Source organism: Colias croceus, chromosome 17, assembly GCF_905220415.1.
Source record: "Colias croceus chromosome 17, ilColCroc2.1".
In the NCBI taxonomy this organism is placed as follows: domain Eukaryota; kingdom Metazoa; phylum Arthropoda; class Insecta; order Lepidoptera; family Pieridae; genus Colias; species Colias croceus.
The window spans coordinates 10,048,730-10,073,334 of record NC_059553.1 but is presented as its reverse complement, the minus strand read 5'-3'; the positions used below and the strand labels follow the sequence as shown (position 1 = coordinate 10,073,334).

The 24,605-nt window shown below is 38.2% G+C and overlaps 1 protein-coding gene across 1 annotated transcript; it reads left to right on the top strand.

Moving 5' to 3' along the window:
* Positions 1–8: 8 nt before the first annotated feature.
* On the top strand, positions 9–22,607 carry LOC123699331 (epidermal growth factor receptor substrate 15-like 1). The gene is made up of 18 exons (XM_045646259.1): positions 9–82; positions 489–533; positions 3,748–3,882; positions 7,917–8,015; positions 9,097–9,249; positions 9,821–9,931; positions 10,389–10,601; positions 10,978–11,159; positions 11,666–11,822; positions 13,913–14,092; positions 14,617–14,706; positions 15,130–15,327; positions 15,986–16,141; positions 16,986–17,129; positions 17,484–17,613; positions 17,822–17,901; positions 18,332–18,553; positions 20,824–22,607. Exons 1-18 carry the CDS (start codon positions 56–58, stop codon positions 21,592–21,594), a joined length of 3,093 nt encoding a protein of 1,030 aa, XP_045502215.1. The 5' UTR covers positions 9–55; the 3' UTR covers positions 21,595–22,607.
* Positions 22,608–24,605: the final 1,998 nt, after the last annotated feature.

Genomic DNA, 24,605 nt, shown 5'->3' with positions numbered 1-24,605 from the left:
TCAAGTGTCTCTAGTCAATGGACTCTATTGATTGGTCGACAGGGAGATGTAAAAAATGGCTGCCTTGCCTTCTCCTACTCAGGTAGAATTTACCCGAATAAAATAAATAGTTTAGTGCAAATTTAATGTTAATGTGTCTGAAAATCATCACTTAATAATATCCTTTCGATTTATGGAAATCAGTTGCCAGCCTGAATATTATAACTACGAAATTGCGGCGTCGAAGTGTCGGGAACTTGTAGACTGATTACGCTGAAGTTAAAACTAGAAATCAACGGTTTACGTTTAATAATTAAAATTGCGTTTATTTATTACGAAAAATAACAGTGTAGTGAAATTCGTGGTCATTGTTAGCGATTTTTGATAAGTTGGTGTTAAAAGTTGTACTGTCACAAATTGTATAGATATGTCACACCCATAAAACCTTTTTAAAATATAGTGTAAGGTTTAATATTTTATCAACAAAAATGTGGATTGAACCATTGCAGGTGGCAGGGACCCACAGTTCTATATACGAGGCCTATTATCATCAAGTAAGTGTACATATTGTATTTATAATACATATTAGATTAGTGACATTTGGATTCTTAATCCCTATAGGTGCATGTTTTGCTGTATAAATTGACTTATGTAGCTTTAAAAAATTGGAAATAGAAATGGTTACATTATAAGTAACACCATTGTATAGATTAGGTAACTCTGAACTCTTGAATGAATTATTAAATCAAGCGTAGGCTCAGATATGGATCTGATACTGAAATCAATGTCAATAGTGATTAAAAGGATATCATACAAATATACAATTTGCATCTATATGAGGAATTCATTATTGACCTCATCCTATTTTTACTGATCAGAAAATATATATTAGAGACAATAAAACTATAGTAACACAATAAAATTTATCCTTTATCTTCATCTGACAAGAATATTGCTTTTTCTAAATCCCTTGTTTATGATTTGTGAGATGCATTGGACCACTGAACACATTATATTATTTACTACCTTACAGCCCGCGGCTTCGCCTGCTTTGTCTAAAACCTAATAAATTATATACTAAAACCTTCCTCTTGAATCACTCTATCTATTAAATAAAAACCGCATCAAAATCCGTTGCGTAGTTTTAAAGAATTAAGCATACAAAGGGACATAGGGACAGAGAAAGCGACTTTGTTTTAGTGATAGTGATTGACTAAGTTATGTACTAGTTTTAATTTTCTTATGAAAATTAAAAATTAACATTAAGCTTAAAAACCCTTTCATTTGCATGTAAATAGCATAAACTATTTATATTACAGAATTTTGTTCTTCATAACTTTTACACTCAATACACTCGACGATCTTTGATTACTCTCAATCAATCCTCGTTCATTAAAATAATTTGACTTGGTTAAGTGACTCCGAACATGCCTTGTTCAATCTAACAAAGCTTTTGAAGCTGTTTGGAACGAGATATGAAGTAGTTGAGAGTAATAGTTATCATTAACTGGACAAATTTCATTCGTTTTTGATGTTACATAAGAAATAGGTTTATAAAATATCCCTTAATTTTGATTGGTTGATTGATTTTATTCAGTGTAAATTTATGACATACTTTTCATCTTTAGTTTTCCTACTGTGCATTTTACTTGTACATGTTAAAACTTTAATTCCACTTTGAATACCTTAATTTGATTGAACATTTGCCTTCAATCAAATTAAGGTATTCAATCGACTTGAGGTGTGAAATCTGTTTTTGGAAAAGTCCCATGTTACATATTCCATATTCAACTATATCCAATCAAAATTAGGTCAGTAATGTAGCCATAAAAACGAGCATAATAAGCACACTTTCATATTTATAATATTACCAGTCAGAGCCGGCATCATTTCTTTTACACCAGATTAGTTGGCCGTAGATAACCAAAAAGGATCCAACCCACAAAATGTTACTTTTGAGTTATTGAAGTTTGAAGTTTAACCTGTGTTTGTTCATATAAAGACTTGCTTGTGTTAATTGCTTCTTAAGGAAAAGTGTGTGTGTCAATGTATATTTTATTCTTACAAACAAATTTTATTGAATTTAGTTTTATTTCTTGAAATATTCAGCTAAATGTGTGTTAGGATCCTTTTTGATAAAACCTATTTTCAATTATGATAAGTGAATTTTCATTTCGCAAAAACGATTCAAAGTAGCTAATTGCTACTAAGATCCTTATTTTTTTTAATTTCGTAAATAAAACAACTAACTTTCAATTTTTTTTTTCATTATTTATATAAAACATATTAATTCTATCCGATTTACTATTCTTCTTCGTGTGCAAAGTCCGGTTCATCGCCATATCTACATCGTCATGAAGTCTTGGATTGCCCCCTTGGATTGATTTATAGAAATCCAGGCAGTATTTAGATAAATAGTCAAAGATTGACTCCAAATCGTCTAATTGGGCTTTTCTTTAACATTTGGCCATAGTCATTGAAAATCATTATCAGATACCTCCGAAGATTTACCTTTCGAGCCCGCCCATACATACAACTTTTGCATCGACTAAACTGATCTGTCGAGCTGTATTCTCCTCTTGAATTCAACATGACTAAACTGTTTAGTAGATGGAGGTGCGCATACAATCGATTTCAGTCTTAATAATTTATATCCCCAACAAACCTTACAGTCTTCTATAGGCAATTCTTGAATGAAGGTAATAAAGATCACATGAGCGCGTGATCGATAGTTGTGCGAGTAATTTTTTTTTTGTTACTTCGACATGTTCGTCAGCTTCGTAAATTTTTTCAGGTATTTTCGAAGTGCTTCTATTTTAGAAAAATCGGTATAAAAAAGGCAAAGATGTGTGACCCGATCAAGATACTTGGAGTGTGAACTTAATGCATGCCTAACGCCTCAAGCTTTAAATACATAATATTCAGTCTATCCAAATGTTCTGAATCGTTTTTGTTATTAAACCAGTATACATTTCTACAAAATTCAGTTTAACAAAAGAGATCCATGCTTTCTGAATCTTTTTAGTGATTTATCTATTGCATCATAATATCATAAAAATTAAATATCTAAAAGGATCCACATGCTTTTGGATTTTTTTAAACATTTTAGTTTTGTGTTAGTTTCTTAGACTGAGCGTTTTACAATATGATCCAAGAAGAATGGATTGTTTTTACGAAACTAAAATATGGCTTCTCCATACATGTGGGTTGGTACCCAGTGTCAATTTAACGTCAAAATATTCATATTTTACTTGGATTGTTTTTGCTAATCGAAAATATAGACCTAGACGAGCAGTTTGGTATATTTAACTCATTTTCGGTTATGTTGTGGGTTGGATCCTTTTTGCTTATCTACGGCCAGTTAAAGTGGCATACTAATCCTAATACATTTATCTTGCTGTAGCAAATCCCATACAGATCTGATCAGCTGTTTTTGTCTAAATAAGTAACAAATGCACATCCATCCTCACAAACTTATTATATTGAGATAATCACTACATAGTATAAAACAAAGTTGCTTTCTCTGTCCCTATGTCCCTTTGTATGCTTAAATCTTTATAACTACGCAACGGATTTTGATGCGGTTTTTTTAATAGATAGAGTGATTCAAGAGGAAGGTTTTAGTATATAATTTTTTAGGTTTTAGACAAAGCAGGCAAAGCCGCGGGCGGTAAGCTAGTTTAAATCATAATAACTTTGTGTAACAAATATGCATCGTTGCAGATTATACAATAGTTGACGTGATATTTATGAATACTTCACTTGCAGGTGGATCCCAATGGCACAGGAGCGATACAAGCGCTGGATGCAGCTCGATTCCTCAAGAAGTCACGTCTTAGCGATGTGGTCCTCAGCAAGATATGGGATCTCTCTGATCCCACCGGCAAAGGGTATTTGGATAAGGTTAGTATTTTGTGCCTATAAATATAAGTTGCTATTGACCAACACCTTGGTTAAGTGGTCTGGGATTTGATGCCCTGTGAAAATGAAGAAAAATAATGTCTTGGTCTGGCCGGATACAGTAGGCTGGTCAGAAAACCAATCAGTGAAACTGATGTATTGCACTATTTCAATGTACAAAAGTAATTAAAATAAATATAGTTTTATTTATTGAGACTATACTATCTCAAACTTAATTTTCTCAATAGCAATAGTTCGAATCATCATTGTAATTAAAGTTTCCATTAACAAAATTCAGAGATGTATGAAATGCTCATAAAGATAAAATGAAAGATGCCTTGAAGATTTCTTTTATCTTAAAAGATTAACTAACTTTATCTTATCATTCATAAACTGTATGATGTTGAACCTTTTCTTTCTATGCTAGAGATTTGTTTCTCAATTCTCATACAAAATTTTATTTTTAATCAATTTTATGGATTTTCTTATGTAATTTATTGAGTAGTACATTCTTTTTGTTTATAATTTCGTTTGATAATAATCTAGCGGTGATTCACGGTTTTACCCAAATTGTCTGCTCCTAAATTTGAATTTTATCCTATTTCCGGCAGTATAAATATAAACATATTTGACTATTTATTTTTATTTACAATAATTATAAAGTAGTTTAAGTATATGACTTTAAATAAATTACGAATTTTTAGGCTGGTATGTGTGGTCACGGATGAATTCTACACATACCCGTGGCCCTGTCGCTGATGTGGCTTGACGGAACACAGTGGGGTTTTGGTCGGTAGGAATCCGACATAACCCACGGCCTCTTCCCCGGAGGCCGTGGGTATCTATGCAAGATTTCCCCACAAAAAAAAAAAAAAAAAAAAAAAAAAAAAAAAAAAAAAAAAAAAAAAAAAAAAAAAAAAAAAAAGGCTGGTATGTGTATCGTAAAGGATGCATGTAGCAAAATACGTCTATGTATTTTAAGCACAAACATTCAAAAACTCATTACCACCTTTGACGATTTTCTTACAGAAGTCATTAAGGGCCTTCAAATTACACTATCGACCTTTTATCCTTTGAAACGTATGTATGACCTCTCCATTTTTGCGTCTATCAGACAGTCGCCTGATAAAATGTTGGCATAGGCTCAAATAAAACAGTAATAAGGTCGATGCATTTGCCGAAATCCATATTTTTTTGAAGCGTGCGTGAATGGACGATTTTAGGCTAATATTCGCAGTTTGTCCTCATTTTTTTATATTTGTGAATTGTTTTTGTGCAGATTTCTAGCTCTTTCAGGAAACTTGAGAGGTTTAATTTAGCTCTCGACTCTATATCTTTTGATCTTGACTTCGTTTATAGTGGGTAATTTAAGTTATTACGATTAACAATAATATTTTTGTCATTTTTAAAGCATCGCTATCTATAGATTATTGTTTTTTGTTTGTTTAATTGCGTAACTCTTAAATTATGAAAACGGATCAAAATTGCGGGATAAGAATAATCCGGGATACGCCCTGTGTCCCAATTTTCATTCAATTTAGTAGGCTTCAAACTTTTTCGTGGCAAGCAATCAACAAGCAAATGGGCATTTAATAATTGACACAGTTTTACACATTTACATTTACGAAGAATCTAGTCTATCTGATCATTTCTCAAGCTAAGTTAGTGCATTTGTTATGGAAGAGAGTAGTAAGAGGAATATTCTAATGTTACCATTGAATAATATGCGAAGGTAATTAGATAAGATACTTCATTTTCTGTATTGTATATATTGTAATGGTCGTGTTATGTATTTATCGAGTTTGAGCAATGTATTTGAAAGTTTTGATATAAATTTTACCCAGTTCCATTTAGGGATTTGTAAAATTTTAGCAAACGATTGTTTTTAACCGACTTCAAAAAAAAAGTAGGAGGTTATCAATTCGGCCGGTATGTATGTACACCGATTACTCCGAGGTTTCTGAACCGATTTACGTGATTTTCTTTTTGTTCGATGCGGGATGGTGTCGAATTAGTCCCATAAAAATTTTATTCGGATAGGCCCAGTAGTTTTTATTTTATGGGCATTTGTGCAAGTGCAAGTTTGAAGTCGGTTGTTTTTAACGCAGTTATCACGTCTTGTTCATATTATCGAGAAATTAATCTATCTTTTCATCAACTGTTAAAAAGTCAACTGCAAATGTGCGACATGAAAAAAGGGAGTACTTACTGCAACTTTTTGGAAAATGTTTCAAATATATTTTCTGCCACACTCAGCAAAATTGTTTTATCGTAACTGGAGAATTTTGCGCCACAACCATCTTTGTAAGAAGTTCACATCATAACCACTAGTGAAATCTAGTAAGTAGTATTTTTTAAACCTATAGCGTGGGGGCGTCAGTGATAGTAGGTACATTAACATGATAATATGACAATATTGACTCTAAAGGATGTATTATATGTTTAATTACATATAGCGATATGTTATCTATTTAACTGACGAATTGGTTCACTATTTTGTATTTGAGTTCGACTTTGAGGTGGAGTGGTTATGTTCTTTTTGCTCTTTAGGTGTGTCTGATTACTGTGGAGGTTTTTGTAGTATTACGTGATTTATAAGAGGTAATTAGATGTGCATATAGTGATTGTGTTTTGTGATACTGAGGTTAGGTGATGTACCAATAAGTTACTTCTGCTATTTTATTATTAAGAATTACGAAATTATCTTGTTGAAAGTTTTTTCCTGGATTGTACAGGTCGTTGAAGTTTCAAGTAAGTATAATTAACTTCAGAAGGTTATTCGTTCGAGACTAAAATTTTACGTCGTTTAGAATAAGTGGAATTTAACTTTTATTTCACTTTTAAAAAGATTGGTTGCATGGATAATTGTTGCTCTTTCGTGTAATAATAGCTAAGATGACATTTTGTATAGAGATTATAATCTACATTAGCATATAGGCCACTATTTATTCGGGTGGGTACGTACCACGAAAGTGAAGCCATGGACCGAACCTAGTTTAAGATGATTAGTTTAATATACCTAAATAAATAAAATAAATAAGTATAGTTTTAATACAAGTATAGCTTTAATTCAAAACTAACAAACAGAATGTACAATGTCGGTCGTAAGCATTAATAGCGATGCATCTATCGATTTTTCTTGTAAGAAGGCGATAATTATAGACGCGGAGCGTAACTGAACTGTGAGTGATTGATAATAATTGTTTATTTTTCCACCTTGCTTTAATGGTTTGCATAGCACTAAAAGTGGCTTTCTCTGTCTCTATGTATGCGTAAATCTTTAAAACTACGCAACGGATTTTGATGCGGTTTTTTTAATAGATAGAGTGATTCAAGAGGAGGAAGAGGAGGTTTTAGAATATAATTTATTAGGTTTTAGATAAAGCGGGAGAAGCCTCGGGTGGAAAGCTAAGCTAGCTAAGCGTTATTATGAGACTTCCTGGTTCAAGATCATTTCGATATTGAACTAGTGACTAGTCTATTATTTTGAATATGTTTAGGAGGATCGTCATCCTTCTTCATAGGTTCATAACTGCAGAAGATTCTGACCAGTTTGCTAATCTCTTCTCTCATCATCATATTCTGTTAAAAAAGTGCATTTGCAGTCCAGTCGTAAACATACATTTATAACAAGTCTTATTTACACAATTGCAAATTTTTAAACTAAATAACGTAGGTACCTACTTAAATGTATTTATAGAAAAGTTTGTATCGAGTTTTATTCCATAAAAATACGTTGCAAGGACATTTTTTGCCATCAACATTAGGTATACAAATATATCAGTTGTCTTGTAATACAGTAATTGTTTGTTTATCGCTATTTGACCTTTCAATTTTTTGAAGTAAAACTTCTCTCGCGTAGAGAGTAAAATTTCAAGGTCGCGTCATGACAATACCGTCACGTCATGGAGGAAGCGATGATTTTGGTATCTTTGAATCTCGCCAAAGAAGTTTCACTTCGGACACGTGTTCTCGACACACACGTTCTTTTTTTAATTTATTTATCTATAATAAATAAGGAATTATTTTGTTTACAGGCAGGCTTGTTCGTAGCGTTGAAGCTGGTTGCGCTGGCGCAAGCCGGCAAGGACATAAACATGAGCAACATTCACTCGGAGACGCCGCCGCCTAAAGTTGTAAGTTATGATAATTTGAAAATTTAAAAGACGTGTGGCACTCGGGGACTGCCGCGGTAAAGCTGTATGCTATGCCTTCAAGCCACACCTCCGCCCGTCGGAGTGGGGAGCGTGAGGTTTTTTCGTTACGCAATTTCTCGATTCGGTCCCCGCGCTCAAGGCCCGCGATAGAAGCTATGCAATAGCTTAATAACTTGTCCTGTATTTAGGAGAGGTTCTTATAAAACCCTAGATAAAAATGATTTAACTAAATAAAATAAGTACCTACTCAATGAAAATAATGGCATATTTTTGCCATAAGTTTTATGAACAATTTCACAAATAAATATAACGTTATACAATTAATTTGCTGATATTGAATGTGAATGTGAATGTGCATTGCTGTTTCAAAATACTGACGACACTATTATTGTAACTAAATAATTTTCGGAAATAATGCATTATGTTTTTTTTTTAAATTTATAGTTCCATATGCCTTAGGGCGGCCGTACACGGACCGCTTCAAGCAGTTGAGACCGACCGCTTGAAGCCGCGACCGCGCGGTGAACTATAGGCATTCATTCACCGCCGTACACGTGACGGCTCGAGCCGTCGCGACCGTTTCAAGCCGTCAACTGCATGACGAAATTCCACCGTGCCGTTGACGGCTCGCGAGCGGTCGTGAGGCATACACTGACTGCTCAAGCCGTTGACTGCACTAGAGCCGATGACGGCTCCCTTCCCCCCTGAAAATCAATGACTTGACTAGTCAAAAAAATCAACCGCTCGAGCGGTTGGTAGCGACGGCTCGAGCGGTCAACAACCGACGGCTCGAGCAGTTGACGCCGACCGCTCGAGCCGTCCGTGTAAGTCGCTCAGCCGTTAACTGCTCGAGCGGTCCGTGTACGGCTGCCCTTAGTGTGCTTTACCACCAATAACGTGCGAGGATGTTTAGCGAGGAACGTGTTTGTAAAGAACCAATCATATACCTTAATTTGGTTTGAAGCGATACTATTGGTTATTTACAAACACATCCTCGTACATTATTGATGAAAAAGCACCTTACACTTAATAAATTGGGCTTTACGGTATTTCCCTTAAGGGCGAGCTACCGAAAGTGCCGCCGGCGAGCGTGAGCCCGATGCCCGCGCTCGCGCCGCTCAGCGACTGGAGCGTGAAGCCGGCGGAGCGGGAGAAGTACAGCCAGCTGTTTGATTCGTTGCAGCCGAGTAATGGACTGATTCCTGGGAATAAGGTAAGTGTAGCTACCAGATCTGCAAGTGATCTAAAAAAAGGCCACTAGCTCTTTTCAACGACCATTTTAATGAGGATAACAGATTATATGGTATGTTGGGAATTGGAGCGTGAAGTTTCTTGCCGGTTCTTCTCCATAGATACTGCTTTCCGAATCGGTGGTAAATGTTAAAAAATACTTATGTTATGACGATTCGAAAGTGCTACTAAAAGTAGTCTAATTGAATAAATAAATGTTTGAGTTTGAGTATGAAGCCGGCAGAGCGGAATAAATGAAGAATGGATTGGAATGGAGTGGAATAGATCCGGGAATAAGCATTTTTTTGTCTATTCTTAGAACTTTAGATTTTTTTTCTAATCATAATTGAAAAAAGATGTAGAGGGACAGCCTGCTGTTTGAAACGAGCTTCACAATTGATGGTAAACAATGTGTGCTGTGTTCAAAGTTATTTGAAGATAATCTATTTGCTCATACGTAGCCAAGAAGAAATATCGCATTAAACTGTAACTTCTGTTTGACGTAAAGAAACTATTAAAATTCCTAGTGCTTATGAATAAATTTATGTCGACAGGTGAAAGGAGTGCTAATGGAGTCGAAGCTGCCGCTGGAGACGCTCGGCAAGATCTGGGACCTCGCAGACCAGGACAAGGACGGGATGCTCGATAGACATGAATTTATTGTGGTATGTACTTGTGCTATGTGTAAATGTTACACATAAGTGTTGTGATTAATAGTAATGTGAATAGAAACAGTGCGTTGTATTGTGGTACAATTTATTTTTATATTAAAACTAAATTTAAAAAGATTAAGGGCCAATTTAACCACCTGTTGATAATGTCGCTAATGATCCGTTTGATAGTTTTTTATATAAATTTTCATAAAATTTCAGTTACATTTCACAGAACATAAATAATATGCAGAATTTGTGAAATCGACCATAGACGAAAAAAGAAAATAAATATTATTACTGAAATTGAAATACTTATTTAAATACAAGCGTAGTTTCTAAGAATAATGTAATCTAGTTTAAATATTGATTATCTTGAAATAACCTGCCTCTATTCTTGCTCTGACATAAAAAGAATACTAGTACGAAAAACTTTTATAAAAATTATTATTGAATCTCCCGTTGTCCGCAGGCGATGCACCTAGTATACAAAGCGCTCGAGAAGCACGCCGTGCCCACGAGCCTGCCCCCCGAGCTACGAGCCCGTCCCCCCCGCCCCCCGTCACGGCCCCCGTCGCGCCCCCCCTCCCGCCCCCCCTCGCCCCAACCGCGCCCGCCCCGCCCACACCCCCCCGCACCCGCTATGAGTACGAATCTGTTGGATGGACTACTGGATTTGTCTAGTGTAAGTATAATATACTTTTTGCTTCCTGCTTTTGGCAACTTGTTGAATTGGCATAGTGTTAGTATATTATACAGGCTGTAGTGCACTAACTATATGGTGCTAATAAGGCGCTCCTGCGCATGCTGCTACGAATTTGTTAGATTTAGTGAAGCTTGCTACGTCTAAGATAAATAAAAAATAAAGTCTTTATAAAATACTGTTGCTCCATACGTAAGAATTAGAAAAATCTAATGTTAACATTAGATCTAGAATAGGTATTAATTATTTTTCAAATATCACATACACTTCTTTTTCCATAACTTCTATCACGCTACAATTGGTCAAAATTTTTCAGGGTAAATATTTACCAAATTAACATTTGATTATTACATTGCAGCCGCCATCGTCCACCCCCTCCCCAGCACCCACCAACCAATGGATAACCCCCGCGGAGCGCGCCAAGTACGACGCGCAGTTCACCGCAGCGGACACGGACCGGGACGGGTTCGTGTCCGGTATGGAGATACGCCACGTGTTCTTGGACACGGGCCTGCCGCAGACCACGCTAGCGCATATATGGTGAGATATACGAATACACACGCATGCATATACAACATATGGAACGTAATCTGCACGTGCACACCTATTTTTATTTTTTTTGAATAAAAATATAAAAGGTACCTTTTTTAGTAAAAATAAATGAGAAATTATGAATATAAAAGGTACCTTACAGCTGTTGATAAGATAAATTATACTTATTACATGTAAAAACGCCGAACACACATTAACACGCACATTATCATGAAAATTGAACGTACACACGTTCACGCATATGCGTACGCATAAAGTGCGTGCAGATTTTTGCGTGCATTAATGAATTTTTCTAAATGCTTCAAAGTGTATTAAAATTGAATCATTTTTTTAAAGTTACAAAATAATTTTGCCACATATAATAACTCAGGCCCCGGAATCACAGAAAATGGAAAATCTATTGTGTCTGGGACCTATCGGGCCGCTTGGGGCTCAATGGGTTAATATAAATTGTGTTATGCTATTAATTTTAATGATTATTATTATAATTGCAGGGCGCTGTGCGACACGAGGAGCACGGGCAAGCTGTCGCGCGCGCAGTTCGCAGCGGCCATGTGCCTGGTGGCGCGGGCGCTGCGCGGGCAGCCGCCGCCCGCCGCGCTGCCGCACGAGCTGCTCCACGCGCCCGAGCAGCCCGCACCCGCTGCTCCGGTGAGTACACAGCGGCCATGTGCCTGGTGGCGCGGGCGCTGCGCGGGCAGCCGCCGCCCGCCGCGCTGCCGCACGAGCTGCTCCACGCGCCCGAGCAGCCCGCACCCGCTGCTCCGGTGAGTACACAGCGGCCATGTGCCTGGTGGCGCGGGCGCTGCGCGGGCAGCCGCCGCCCGCCGCGCTGCCGCACGAGCTGCTCCACGCGCCCGAGCAGCCCGCACCCGCTGCTCCGGTGAGTACACAGCGGCCATGTGCCTGGTGGCGCGGGCGCTGCGCGGGCAGCCGCCGCCCGCCGCGCTGCCGCACGAGCTGCTCCACGCGCCCGAGCAGCCCGCACCCGCTGCTCCGGTGAGTACACAGCGGCCATGTGCCTGGTGGCGCGGGCGCTGCGCGGGCAGCCGCCGCCCGCCGCGCTGCCGCACGAGCTGCTCCACGCGCCCGAGCAGCCCGCACCCGCTGCTCCGGTGAGTACACAGCGGCCATGTGCCTGGTGGCGCGGGCGCTGCGCGGGCAGCCGCCGCCCGCCGCGCTGCCGCACGAGCTGCTCCACGCGCCCGAGCAGCCCGCACCCGCTGCTCCGGTGAGTACACAGCGGCCATGTGCCTGGTGGCGCGGGCGCTGCGCGGGCAGCCGCCGCCCGCCGCGCTGCCGCACGAGCTGCTCCACGCGCCCGAGCAGCCCGCACCCGCTGCTCCGGTGAGTACACAGCGGCCATGTGCCTGGTGGCGCGGGCGCTGCGCGGGCAGCCGCCGCCCGCCGCGCTGCCGCACGAGCTGCTCCACGCGCCCGAGCAGCCCGCACCCGCTGCTCCGGTGAGTACACAGCGGCCATGTGCCTGGTGGCGCGGGCGCTGCGCGGGCAGCCGCCGCCCGCCGCGCTGCCGCACGAGCTGCTCCACGCGCCCGAGCAGCCCGCACCCGCTGCTCCGGTGAGTACACAGCGGCCATGTGCCTGGTGGCGCGGGCGCTGCGCGGGCAGCCGCCGCCCGCCGCGCTGCCGCACGAGCTGCTCCACGCGCCCGAGCAGCCCGCACCCGCTGCTCCGGTGAGTACACAGCGGCCATGTGCCTGGTGGCGCGGGCGCTGCGCGGGCAGCCGCCGCCCGCCGCGCTGCCGCACGAGCTGCTCCACGCACCCGAGCAGCCCGCACCCGCTGCTCCGGTAAATAAGCAGCTCGAGATAACCCCCCCCCCCCCCGGGCTGCCCCTTGCAGCTTCCTTCAGTCTTCAGCTACTTACATATAGTCCATTGAAAAGTTACATTTGAGGTTGCGTTTAATTTTTTAAGCTATTGCATAACTTCTATCGCGGGCCTTGAGCGCGGGGACTGAATCGAGAAATTCCGTAACGAAAAAACCTCACGCTCCCCACTCCGACGGGCGGAGGTGTGGCTTGAAGGCATAGCATGCAATAGCGCAACCGCGGCAGTCCCCGAGTGACACACGTGGTTTTTTTTATTTATACGTCAAAGTAACTGGACCAAAGTTATAGAGAATTTATTTGCAACAACAAATAATGTTAACATTGATTCATTATAAGATAAATAGTTAAAGAGATATATCGTAAAACACATTTCAACCGCTATTTTCAAGATGGCAGCCGCGGGGCAAGGGTGGCGACCCCACAAACTTAACACAGCCCCCCCCCCCCCTACATATCAAAAAAATAAAATTGCGTCCTCTAAAAAACGCAAGATTAGGCCTAAAAAATGTAACATTTCAATAGACTAATACCAAATTTTATTGTAATCGCTCCAGTAGTGTTGGCGTGAAAGTGTAACAAACGGACTCACAAACTTTCGCATTTATAATATTAATACGATGTCATATGGCTCGAGCCTTCCTATGCGCTGGTATGTACATAGCTTTAGAAACTAGTCTATTGACGTAGTCGGATGGAGTGTGCATATAGCATTATATTCAGCAGTAAATTCCAAACATTAACCGTGGCAAATCGTTGAAAATAATTTTAATGCCATATTTTAATTTATATTTGCCAATTATCTCATCAAAACAAAACAGCACAACTTACATCTATGCAACTAAACAAAAATAATTTACAGAATTTAATTTTTAAAATATATTTTCCACAGCTCGCCCAACCGCCACCACAACCGGAACCGATATCCCTCGGGCCTCAACCGACACCGGAAATGGAAGCGATCGCGCGGGAAGTGGAATCGTTAGCGCGGGAACGGCTTGCATTGGAGACGGAAGTGGCCAGTCGGCAGCGGGAGCTCGACACCAAGACAGGCGAGGCAAATAGCTTGCAGGTAAACATCATCATCATCACCATTATCATTAACATCATATCACCATTATCATTATCACCATATTCGTTTTGTTTAAAACCTTGTTTAAAGTTAGTCTACCTAATAAAAAAACCGCTTTAAAATCCATTGCGTAGTTTTACAGATAGATCTACAAGCATACTACGGCAGAAAGCGATTGTGCTTTATTCTAAACTTTGTACACATTAGAAAAAATATCGATCATTGACATAGTACTAGACTCGCAATCGCTTACGAAAATCTCCAAACAGCGCATGCAAACCGTTCATTGTAATTCAAACCTTATTTCGTGGCAGTAATGTTAAAAGTAGCTTGTATTGTTTATTGCAAAACTCTGAGTTATATGAGCAGAGTTTGTCTTGAGTCAATTTTTGAGAGTGAGTCTAGTAGTTTATTAAAAATAAGTTATTTAATATTATTGATGGTCTGAGATTTAACGGATTGAGGTTTGTTATTCTTCAAATATTAGGTGTTAATCGTATTAATTATTTCCTTTGTTATTGCAGAGTGAATTGGACACATTAACGGCCACATTAAAACAGTTAGAAAACCAAAAAGGGGAGGCGCAAAAGAGGTTGAACGATTTGAAATCACAAGTAAGTTAATTGCTAACTTTATTTTTATATTTTTACATTGCCAATGTACTTTGTAATATTTGATAATATCACTTTTTTTGCATTTAATTCCAACTAAAAGCGTTGACCTTGCATATCCTGAAAATGACAGGATTGTTACAATCGTGAGATTGACTCTTCATTGGAATGAAATTCCATTTCATGGAATTATATTATAATTAAACATTTAAATGGCTTATTTGACCTTGATTTATTGACCCTTGCAAACTTGATTTATTCGTTAACATTATTGATAAGTTTTACGGATCTTTAGACGCGATATACTTAATAAATTGTATTAAAATCCGCAAATTTCCGCATTCATTCATTTATTAAACATAATATTCGGATAACGCATATGTTAGTAAAAACTTAATAATAATGAATGATTTCATCAATATCCAGGTGGAGAAACTCCGCAGCCAAGTGTCCGCACAGGAAGCGGCAGCCGCTGAAACGGAAGCGGAAGTGGCCGCACGGCGCGCTGCCGCCAACACGCTGAAAGAGCGCGAGCGGAGTCTGCAGGAGGAGGCGAAGGCCGCTAATGAGGAGGGCGAAGCCCTAGCTGCTCAGCTGGCACGCACCGTGCTGGCTGTTAGCCAGGTGAGTGTGAGGAATGGGGTAATTTGGTTGGAAAAAAGGAAGGGGAGAAGATTGTGCAATTAGTGAAGGAAGGGAGGGGGATACTGAACAAAGGATAGCAAGTATCATGTGTGTGTGTGTGTTTAAGTGAATATTAAATGAATTTTGGCCGAGGTTGTTGTGAGGCGTGTAGCCGACAACACGTTTAAGGAACGCGAACGTAGCGTGTACGCAATGTGAACGTTTATGATGAGGAATTTTGAATTTTGATGATTTGTGGAATCAGCGGTCGAAGGGTCGTATTGTATGTGTGATTGACGGATGAAGAAACAGTTGATTGAATGATGTTGGAATATTATGCTTACTACAAGTGCATACACATTTCATGTTATTTATTTAAATAAGTATTTAAATAAATAATAATATTAAGTACTAGCAGTGTCGCGCGGGGTTACCCGCGTGGCTCCGCTCCTGTTGGTCTTAGCGTGATGATAATATAAATAATAACATAATAGCCTTCCTCGATAAATGGGCTATCTAACACCGAAATAATTTTTCAAATCGGACCAGTAGTTCCCGAGATTAGCGCGTTCAAACAAACTCTTCAGCTTTCTAATAAGTATTTATTTTACTGCCAATAATAGTTCGATATAAATAGAACAAGCGTTGGTCGTTCCAGATGAACATAAAGCTGAGCCACCTGGAGGACCAGCACCGCTCGCTGACGGCGGCGCTGCAGGCGCTGGAGGCGGGTGGAGCCGGTGCTGCGGCAGTGCTGAACCTGCAGCCGCAGTTCTCGCGCCAGTACCTGCAGCAGCTGGTGCGCGGCGACGAGGTGGGTACCGAAAGGTGTTCAGTTTGGTGCTGCAAACAATGACCTATTATACTAGTAGACGCGGCATACGCCAACATCATTGCACTAAAAAACAGCGTAATTAATACATACCTACTTACTAACGTATTATCACCAATACAGTTGTTCTCTCTTTCACTCTCACGCACGAGACATAATACATGTCTCACTCATGTACTTCGTAATAACAACTGCCGATTAAAATATAAAAAGAACGTCCAGCCACGACGCTGAATGGTGCGTGACTAAGTGAAACTCGGGCACTTAACTGAGTTTTTTCTTGCCAAAATAGAGAGCGGGTAACGTATCTAGCTTTTTTATATATCATAGGCTGCAAAGTGTTAGGGCGTATTCAGATAGAAAGCTTGAAACTTATAAGCGCTGATCGGCGCCGACAAGTTCCGACAAGCTTCAACAAGCGTCGGTCAGCGCTGGTCAGCGCGCCATATAAAATTTGTTTTGGTCTGCTTCAATTTGCTTCCTTTGTGTAGAACGAACCAGCGTTGACAAGTTTCAATCTTTCTTTCTGAATACGCCCTTAGTCTCATAACAGAACGCAATGCACGCAAACGATGGGTGGGAGTCAGATAAAAGGTGAACATTTTAGTCTCCCCGTTGCAGGTAATTGACATATTCCAAAGATTGTGTTGTCTAACATTTATTTTCGCCGCTTGTCGCGCTGCAATCAACGTTACAACCCGCGATCTTGGAATCATGCCGATATGGATGAAGAAATAGTATCATAGACTTAGAAATTTTGGTCCTTCGAGACGGATTTAGTCATACAAAACATTGTGCTATTTTTTTAAACTAAAACATATTCCAGGACGAGGACGAATTCTCGAAAGCGGACTTCAGTACAATGAACGGCACGGCGAGCTTCGGCTCGGACCCGTTCAAGGACTCGGCCTTCGCCCCCGCGGCCGCCGCCAACGACCCCTTCGTCCCCGCTGGGGCTAAACCTGTGCAGGTATTATATTATAGATTATTAATAACTAGCTGTATCACACGGTTTCACCCGCGTAAATGAGTGATCTTATGAACTATCAGAATAAAAATTAGTAAACAGACAGACAGACAGAAGTAAAAGCAACTATAAAAGTGAAATAATAAAATTTTTGACACCGTAATATAGATATTACCGTTTGATATTGTAAATCGCGAGATTGCAGCCTGTTGATAAACTGCCTAGATTATTTTGAGACATTTTTAAAGTATAGAAAAAATTTGATCAAGGCGGGATTCGAACCTGCGTCTTCCGCCTCGAGATCGAATTTTATCTATTCTTTAAAAAAATATTATTTATAATAATGTAATGTTACAGGACGGTTTCGGCAGCGACCCGTTCTCGTCGAACGCAGATCCGTTCGCCGGTGACTCTTTCGCTGACAACACGCAGAAACAGAGCGACGATGTGAGTTATAATCATAGAATTAACGAAAATACATTTATTTGTACCGATACACATTAGTACATAAAACATGAAAAAAAAAGAAAAAATTAACTTATATCTCACATACACTGTACAAAATGGATAATATCTACTCAGTGAATTGAGAATCTAAGGACATAGCGTACATGATCACATCAGACGTGCTCACATACGTAACTTGTGATCTCTATACACAACACGTGGTTAAGTCATGCGTGGTCAAATCATAGGTGGTCACATCATACGTGATCGTATCACACGTGGTCACATCACTCGTGGTCAAATCACACTTGATTACATTACTTCAAACGTACGTAATGGGGATTACATAATTACATAATTTTACATGGTAACAGGAAGCATTATCTATATTTTTTTGGCCGTATGTTATTTGTTAAGGGCCGATTTTTCAATCCTTGGTTAAAATTTATCCGTCCAATAAAGTATTTCACGAACAATTTAAATGTCACCTGTAAACTGTCAAATACGGACAATTACATAATTATTGAAATGATAGTTTAATACGTTATTCGATGAATAAGTTTTAACCAACGATTGAAAAATCAGCCCTAAATAAAATATCTTTATTTGAATTTCATCAGAAAATGTTAAAAAATTGACATTACGTCACGAGATAGTTCGGAAGCTAAACCGTGATTATAGGCTACTTTTTAACATCAAAAATGTTTGATTTCTTTGGCAATTTCCATAAAACTACATATTATAATTACGTATTCCAGGGCGCGTGGGAATCCGATCCGTTCGCTGTGCTCCACGCACCAACGCGCAACGCCAGCAACCCGGGCAACATCAGCAACGTGACCAACATGAGCAACAACAGCAACATGAGCAACAGCAACAACAGCAACATGGGCAACAACAGCAACACGGGCAACAGCAACAAGCGACACAAGACCCCCCCGCCCCGGCCCGCGCCGCCGCGCCCCAACCCGCCGAATAAGGTATGTGTTTTGATTGAATCAAATCTAATTTGATTTGATTCGGGTGTGTACAGGTTGGAGTTTTTGTGAGCTATAAATAAGTAAATAAATAATAAATAAAAATCGTTTATTTGGTAACAATATATAAATACAAAACAATTTAGACACGACGATCGCCTCAACTAGTAATATAACTGTTAGAGACGATCGATGTTTTTGGATTTTGTTTTTTTGGTAACAATGATTTTATGAATTTTGATTTTTTTAAATAAATCAATATCTACCCGAAATTTCACCCTGTATAACCTCGTAATTTTTTCTAGTTTTATTAGAAATCTTAAAAGAAAACTTCTTTTAAAACTTTTGACATTCTAATTAACATTTCGTTTATAATTGAGATAATCCTTCTGTAATTTTCAAATTCGAGTCAGTAAAAAGTTCAAGTAGTATCCAAGTGTTGATTATTTTTATTTTATTTAGAATTTTATTTAATACGAATTTATTTTCAGATTATGTTTAATAGCTTCAAGCCTCGTTTTGTCGATAGATTTGGATGATTTCTATAGCTAATTATTATTTTATATTTTTTAAATTTAACGCAGCAGAGAAAGTAAAACTACAATGTACGTAAAGCTTTGCTCGAATAATGCACGTCTTTGGCGTTGAGAATGGCATTTGTATGGATAGTCGACGTGCTTTAATAAACCGTTTTTTAATGTTATTGTCGGAATAGCCTATAAAAATAATACATTTTTTGTATGTACTTTGCTATTGGTATAATTTACCAGTAATAAAAAGACAAGTAAATCAAATTAAGTTAACATTTAAGTAAAATTATAAGCCAATTGTAGAATTTCGCGAAATTCTTTATTAATATTGGAGAAATACGCGCGTGACATTATAAAAAAATATACCAAATAAGTTAAAACAAGACGTATGCTTATCATAAATTCATTTTTAAATAAGGGTTGAAAGTTTGAAAAATGTGTGGTTTTATGAAACCACGGTAAAAATGAAACTTTTTTTCACACTATTATTTATTCACATTTAACTAAAAATTATCGTATATTTGTACGATAGTTATAGTACGTATCGTGCGTCACGCGACATGCGCTACACAGACCAAAAAGTTTGAGACGATGTAATAAAAGTTTCACTTTAAAAAGAAAAAAAAAATACATCTTATTTCACAACATAAAAAATACAGTATTTAATTTATTATATTTTAAAAAATATATTTCCATCTAAAAATACAAACATTCAAATTTGAAACATCCGTAGGAATCGATTAGGTTATTCCGGCATATAATATTGGTCCTTCGAGCCGGATACGTTATTTATCACGATTTACTTTCTCTGTTGTGTTAAATGCCATTCTCGTTTATTCTAGTGTGCACACATGTCGACATACGCATGATTTTATATTGTAGTTTTTATTTACGTTGCCATAGATTTATGATTTGTAGATTTTTTTTTTTATTTTAAACGTTATTTTTTGTATTTTTTTCGACTGAGCTTCAAGCTTTGTTGGGACAAGCATTTGATTTGCCATTTGTTTTCATTTAAATGTGCATGTATTTTTCGTGAGCTTGCTGTTTTTTATATTTGTCTTGCCAGTTGTATTTATTTATTTATTTTTTGTTTTATTATATATTATTTTTATTTATGTTAAAACTATTATTAATAACAATTTATAAATTCTGTCAGTGTTTTGTAAATATTTTCAATATTTCTGTATATTGTGACGTTAAGTGTAAACTTTAGAGTAGCGCAACAATTAACTTGTCATCTTTTGAGACGATGAGAATACTGTCTCACAGTGCATAATTTTTATTCAAATGTAGTTTTTTTATTAATTAATAGAATCTTTAATATTTATAATTTTAAATTCCTGTAATTTTTTTGAGTATTTGAAATTAGTTAAAAGTTTTCTTAAAAAAATTGTTCATGAATTATAAGCGATTTCATGTTTTTTAGAAATGGCTGAAAAAAAAAAACTATTAGTTAAATTACGATAGTAAGGTAAATACATAAATCATAGCTTTAATAACCGTCTAACGTCACGATATACGCAATCTTGTGCGTCATACCATCGTACCACACACTAACATTCGCTAACCACGGCTCGTGTGCTTGTCCCCACATTGCAGCGCTAAGCGGACGGCGGCGGCGACATGTGCGTACACAACCCCCCCCCACACCCCTTCACCCCCCTCAATCCTCCCCCCGTACACCCCCCCAACCCCCCACACACGTACCTCACCCCCTCACTCACACACTTTGTTGACCAGACCGACCGCAAACCGCTCGACTTCACGGAGGACCCCTTCAAAGACTACAGATACGAAGATCCGTTCAATATAGAGGACCCGTTCGCTGACGTCACGGATTCCAAGCGCGATCCCTTCGCCCGGTCTACATCGGTGGCTGGTTTTGAAAAAGATGACTTCTTCTCCCCGTCTTCCAACTTAAATGGAACGTTCTCGAAGCCGGAACGTATCAGCGGCCGAGTTTCAGCACCCCCCGTCGCCTACGATCCCTTTACTAAGGCGACAAATAACAACGACTCGTGGGCCGCCTGGCCCAACGATAACTGGCTGCCAGACGACGCCTGGAATAAACCGAGCCAGTCCAAACCAGATGCTTGGGCCACAGACACTAAAAACATAGACTCGAAAACAGACAATTGGGCGAACAAAACTACAGACAACTGGGCGAGCAAAACTGACAACTGGGCGACGGAATGGGGCACAGATACGAACAAAAACCTCAATGAAACGTGGCCGACCAACACGCTGCCCATTAAGAAGGAAAAGTCGCCGAAACCGGTGAAATACGCCAAGTCCCTCGTACACACGATAGGCGGGATCGGGCGGACGAAGCAAAAAGATAAGAAGAAATCGAATGAAGCTCGAAGCGTTGAGTTCCTACCGTCTGAAGAACAGCAATGGGCCTGGGCAGCCGCTGAATCTAAACGGCTCGAAAACGAAGCAGAAGCTAGAAGACGGCAAGAGGAAGCCGAGTTACAGCTGGCTCTAGCTCTTTCCAAACAAGAGAAGTGACCCTCGAGATGGGCCCGCGGCAAATGGTCTGGCTGGCTCTAGGGGATACCGGGCGAACACAGCAAAACTAGTTCTCTCGAGTTCTTGCGGTGTCGTGTCTTGCCTCAGAGGGACCCTAACGAATTTCTCATTTTGTTCGACGCAATGTCGGATCGATCATTCCAGAGTATTGGCTTTAGCTGTAGGATTACCACTAGTCATATCCCTAAATTTGTCTCTGGGCGTCTTTGGCAGTGTGCATTTATTTACTGTCGAGTTAATATATAGGCGGGATTAAAAATTTCTGCTTAAGGCCTAATCGTTTATGTACAATCCATGTAGCTAGTGTGAAATATCCGATTAATAATATTGTTTTACGCGTCGGTCGTATGTGTCGATGTTTATTTATTGATATTATATTATTACCGTTATGTTAGGTAGCTATTTTGTGGAGGTGTTACTGATGAACGAATGCATAGATAGATTATACAAATCATAAATTAATTTCTACTTATTAGAAAAAACATTGCATTTTAAACCCAATAACGTTGGATTTGACTCAAGTTATATATGCATTCGTTCAATAGTGATTCACTCTCCGCTAGTTTTAATTATTATTAATTATTTTGTATATAAAGAATATTATTTGTATAAATTCAGTTTAGATTGCCGTGTAGTTTTTCATGCAATAGAACACTCCAGATGTTTGTCAGTTTTTTCATTCAATATAATATAGTATAATCTGTTAGCTGTTATTATGAAAAACTATACGGCGTGTGAATAATTGCATTTTATTGTATGATTGTTGATTTATTTTTAAATGTGTGATGTTGAATATTATTTTATCGTATCATTTTTTAAGTAATTTGATAATTTTTAAAAATAATAACGTGCAAAAGTTGCTTGTTAACAAGGTGCAAAAAAGTTGTACTTCTATTGCAAGTTTTGATAGTCCAAATTCAATTTTATTTCGTTTATATAAGTGTTATTTTTCAATGAATACGAGATTGCGTTTTGTAATTTATCAATTTTAAACTTATTAAAGCTTGTTATAGAATACATTCTTAAATAATGTATACAAATTCTGCTTCTAATTAAACGTAATCCTATAACGCCCAAAGATATGTGAAACCTGAATAACCACCGAACAATCAAATAAATACGAGATTGTTTATTTATTCTTAATAAGAGGTGCAATTGATTTGCTGTCCCTTTCTAAATGATAGTGAGTGAACGGGATGTCACCACTGTATCTTAAACTATTGGATATTGAGGATTATTTCTGTATTTGGGACACATATCACCTAAAGTGTTTAAATACTACTACTACTGGTATTAAACTACAGTCTAAATATAGTTAAAAAACAAAAACAATCGATTTTCATAAATATCCAATAGTTAATACATTGTACTTTTTTCATTACATTCAATCATTTATCATAATGTCAAATGTATTAATATTAAGGGTAAGGCTATTGGGAATTTTGTCAGTTTGACATTTTGAGTGAAAGAGAGAGAAAGCCTGTTTCTCGCTCCAGTATAGGACAGTTTTAAGAGTGTTAGAAAGAGACAGATAATGGCCCCCAACCACACTTTTATCTCATACGCCTTCCCGTAACGTTTATATGCCGTTGTAAATGTCGAGTCTCCCAATATGTAATCGTTAATACTCTTGCTAATTATAAGCTGTGGATAATAGATAATAAAAAATTGAATACTTATGCGTTCACTATGTTTAATGTTGTAAACTTTCTTACCAGAATTGTAGTTAGCTTGATAGCTATGTAGATTTACACGCTTATGTGCGCACGGGCCGTAAGCCGTCTGGTACAATAACTATATACTAGTGTTGCACGCTTGCTGAGACATGACTACCAAAAACTACCAAAAATTAAAAAAAAAATTACTACTAAAAGCTACCAAATTCCACGTTGGCAACCCTATTGTGTCTCCGCAAGCCTAGTGGTTAGGTTAATTGTAAACTTGTAACTATTAAAATACCAACGTGTTTATGGGTATTATCCTAATGTTGTTATCTCTTTCTTAGGCGCTGTTGTTTGTATTCGGACTGCGCGGACGCAACTTTAATTTAGTATTGCCAGTATTTAAAAATCGAATTATCGCTTAAATTATGTTCTAATATAAGATTTATGACGGTCGAGTTATAAATTATGTCAATTTATGTTATTTTTTGGATAGGATAACAATATTACGGTCCGCGTAGCCCGATCGATCCTTGTCTGTTAACAAAATAATGTATCTTTTCAATGATAGTGAATAATATATTATTTCTCAACGTTGACGTGTATATGTGTATTTAAAGCTATAAATAAATTTGATATAATATAAATAAAGGAAACGCTAAGGTGTCCGTACATTACATTTTCCATGGTTTTTCTTTTACCCATTTTTTTATTGTCTTCTCCCTTACACACGAGATGATACATTTACGTAATTTTATAATTAATAACGAGAATAAGGCATACAAAGGTAAACAATTTATTATTTTTGTAATTTTCCAAATGCTTCGATGGAAGTAAACGTAATAACAATTTATTTTCTTATCTTTCTTATCATGTTTTTAATGTTTTTATATGAGTTTAAATAAAAATGTGATGTTCGGATTGAGTTCAACATGACGATTCGCGGAACTTATCCACTTGACCACTTATTTCATATTACATTAATTTTAAATGTCCCAATAATTTAATTTACCGAAAAATAACATCAAATGGCCGCTCAATTTAAAAACTCTATTTCTCCTGAGCATTGTTGCCATAAATCTAAAGTATCACAAAGTAATATGTCAGTAAAAAATATAAATAACGTGCTTTAATTACTGTGTTCTTATTACTGCGAAAATGCCTAAAGATTTGGCTTCCACAATATTTGATTGTGCCTTCTCTACGCTTCTCTTAATGTAAGTATTTTGTTTTTATTCTATTTTATTTTTTATTTAAACCGCGCGCCTTAGCCTGCCTCCTTTATACACGATAAAAGGTTACGCTTAGCTCAATATTTACCGACAATAT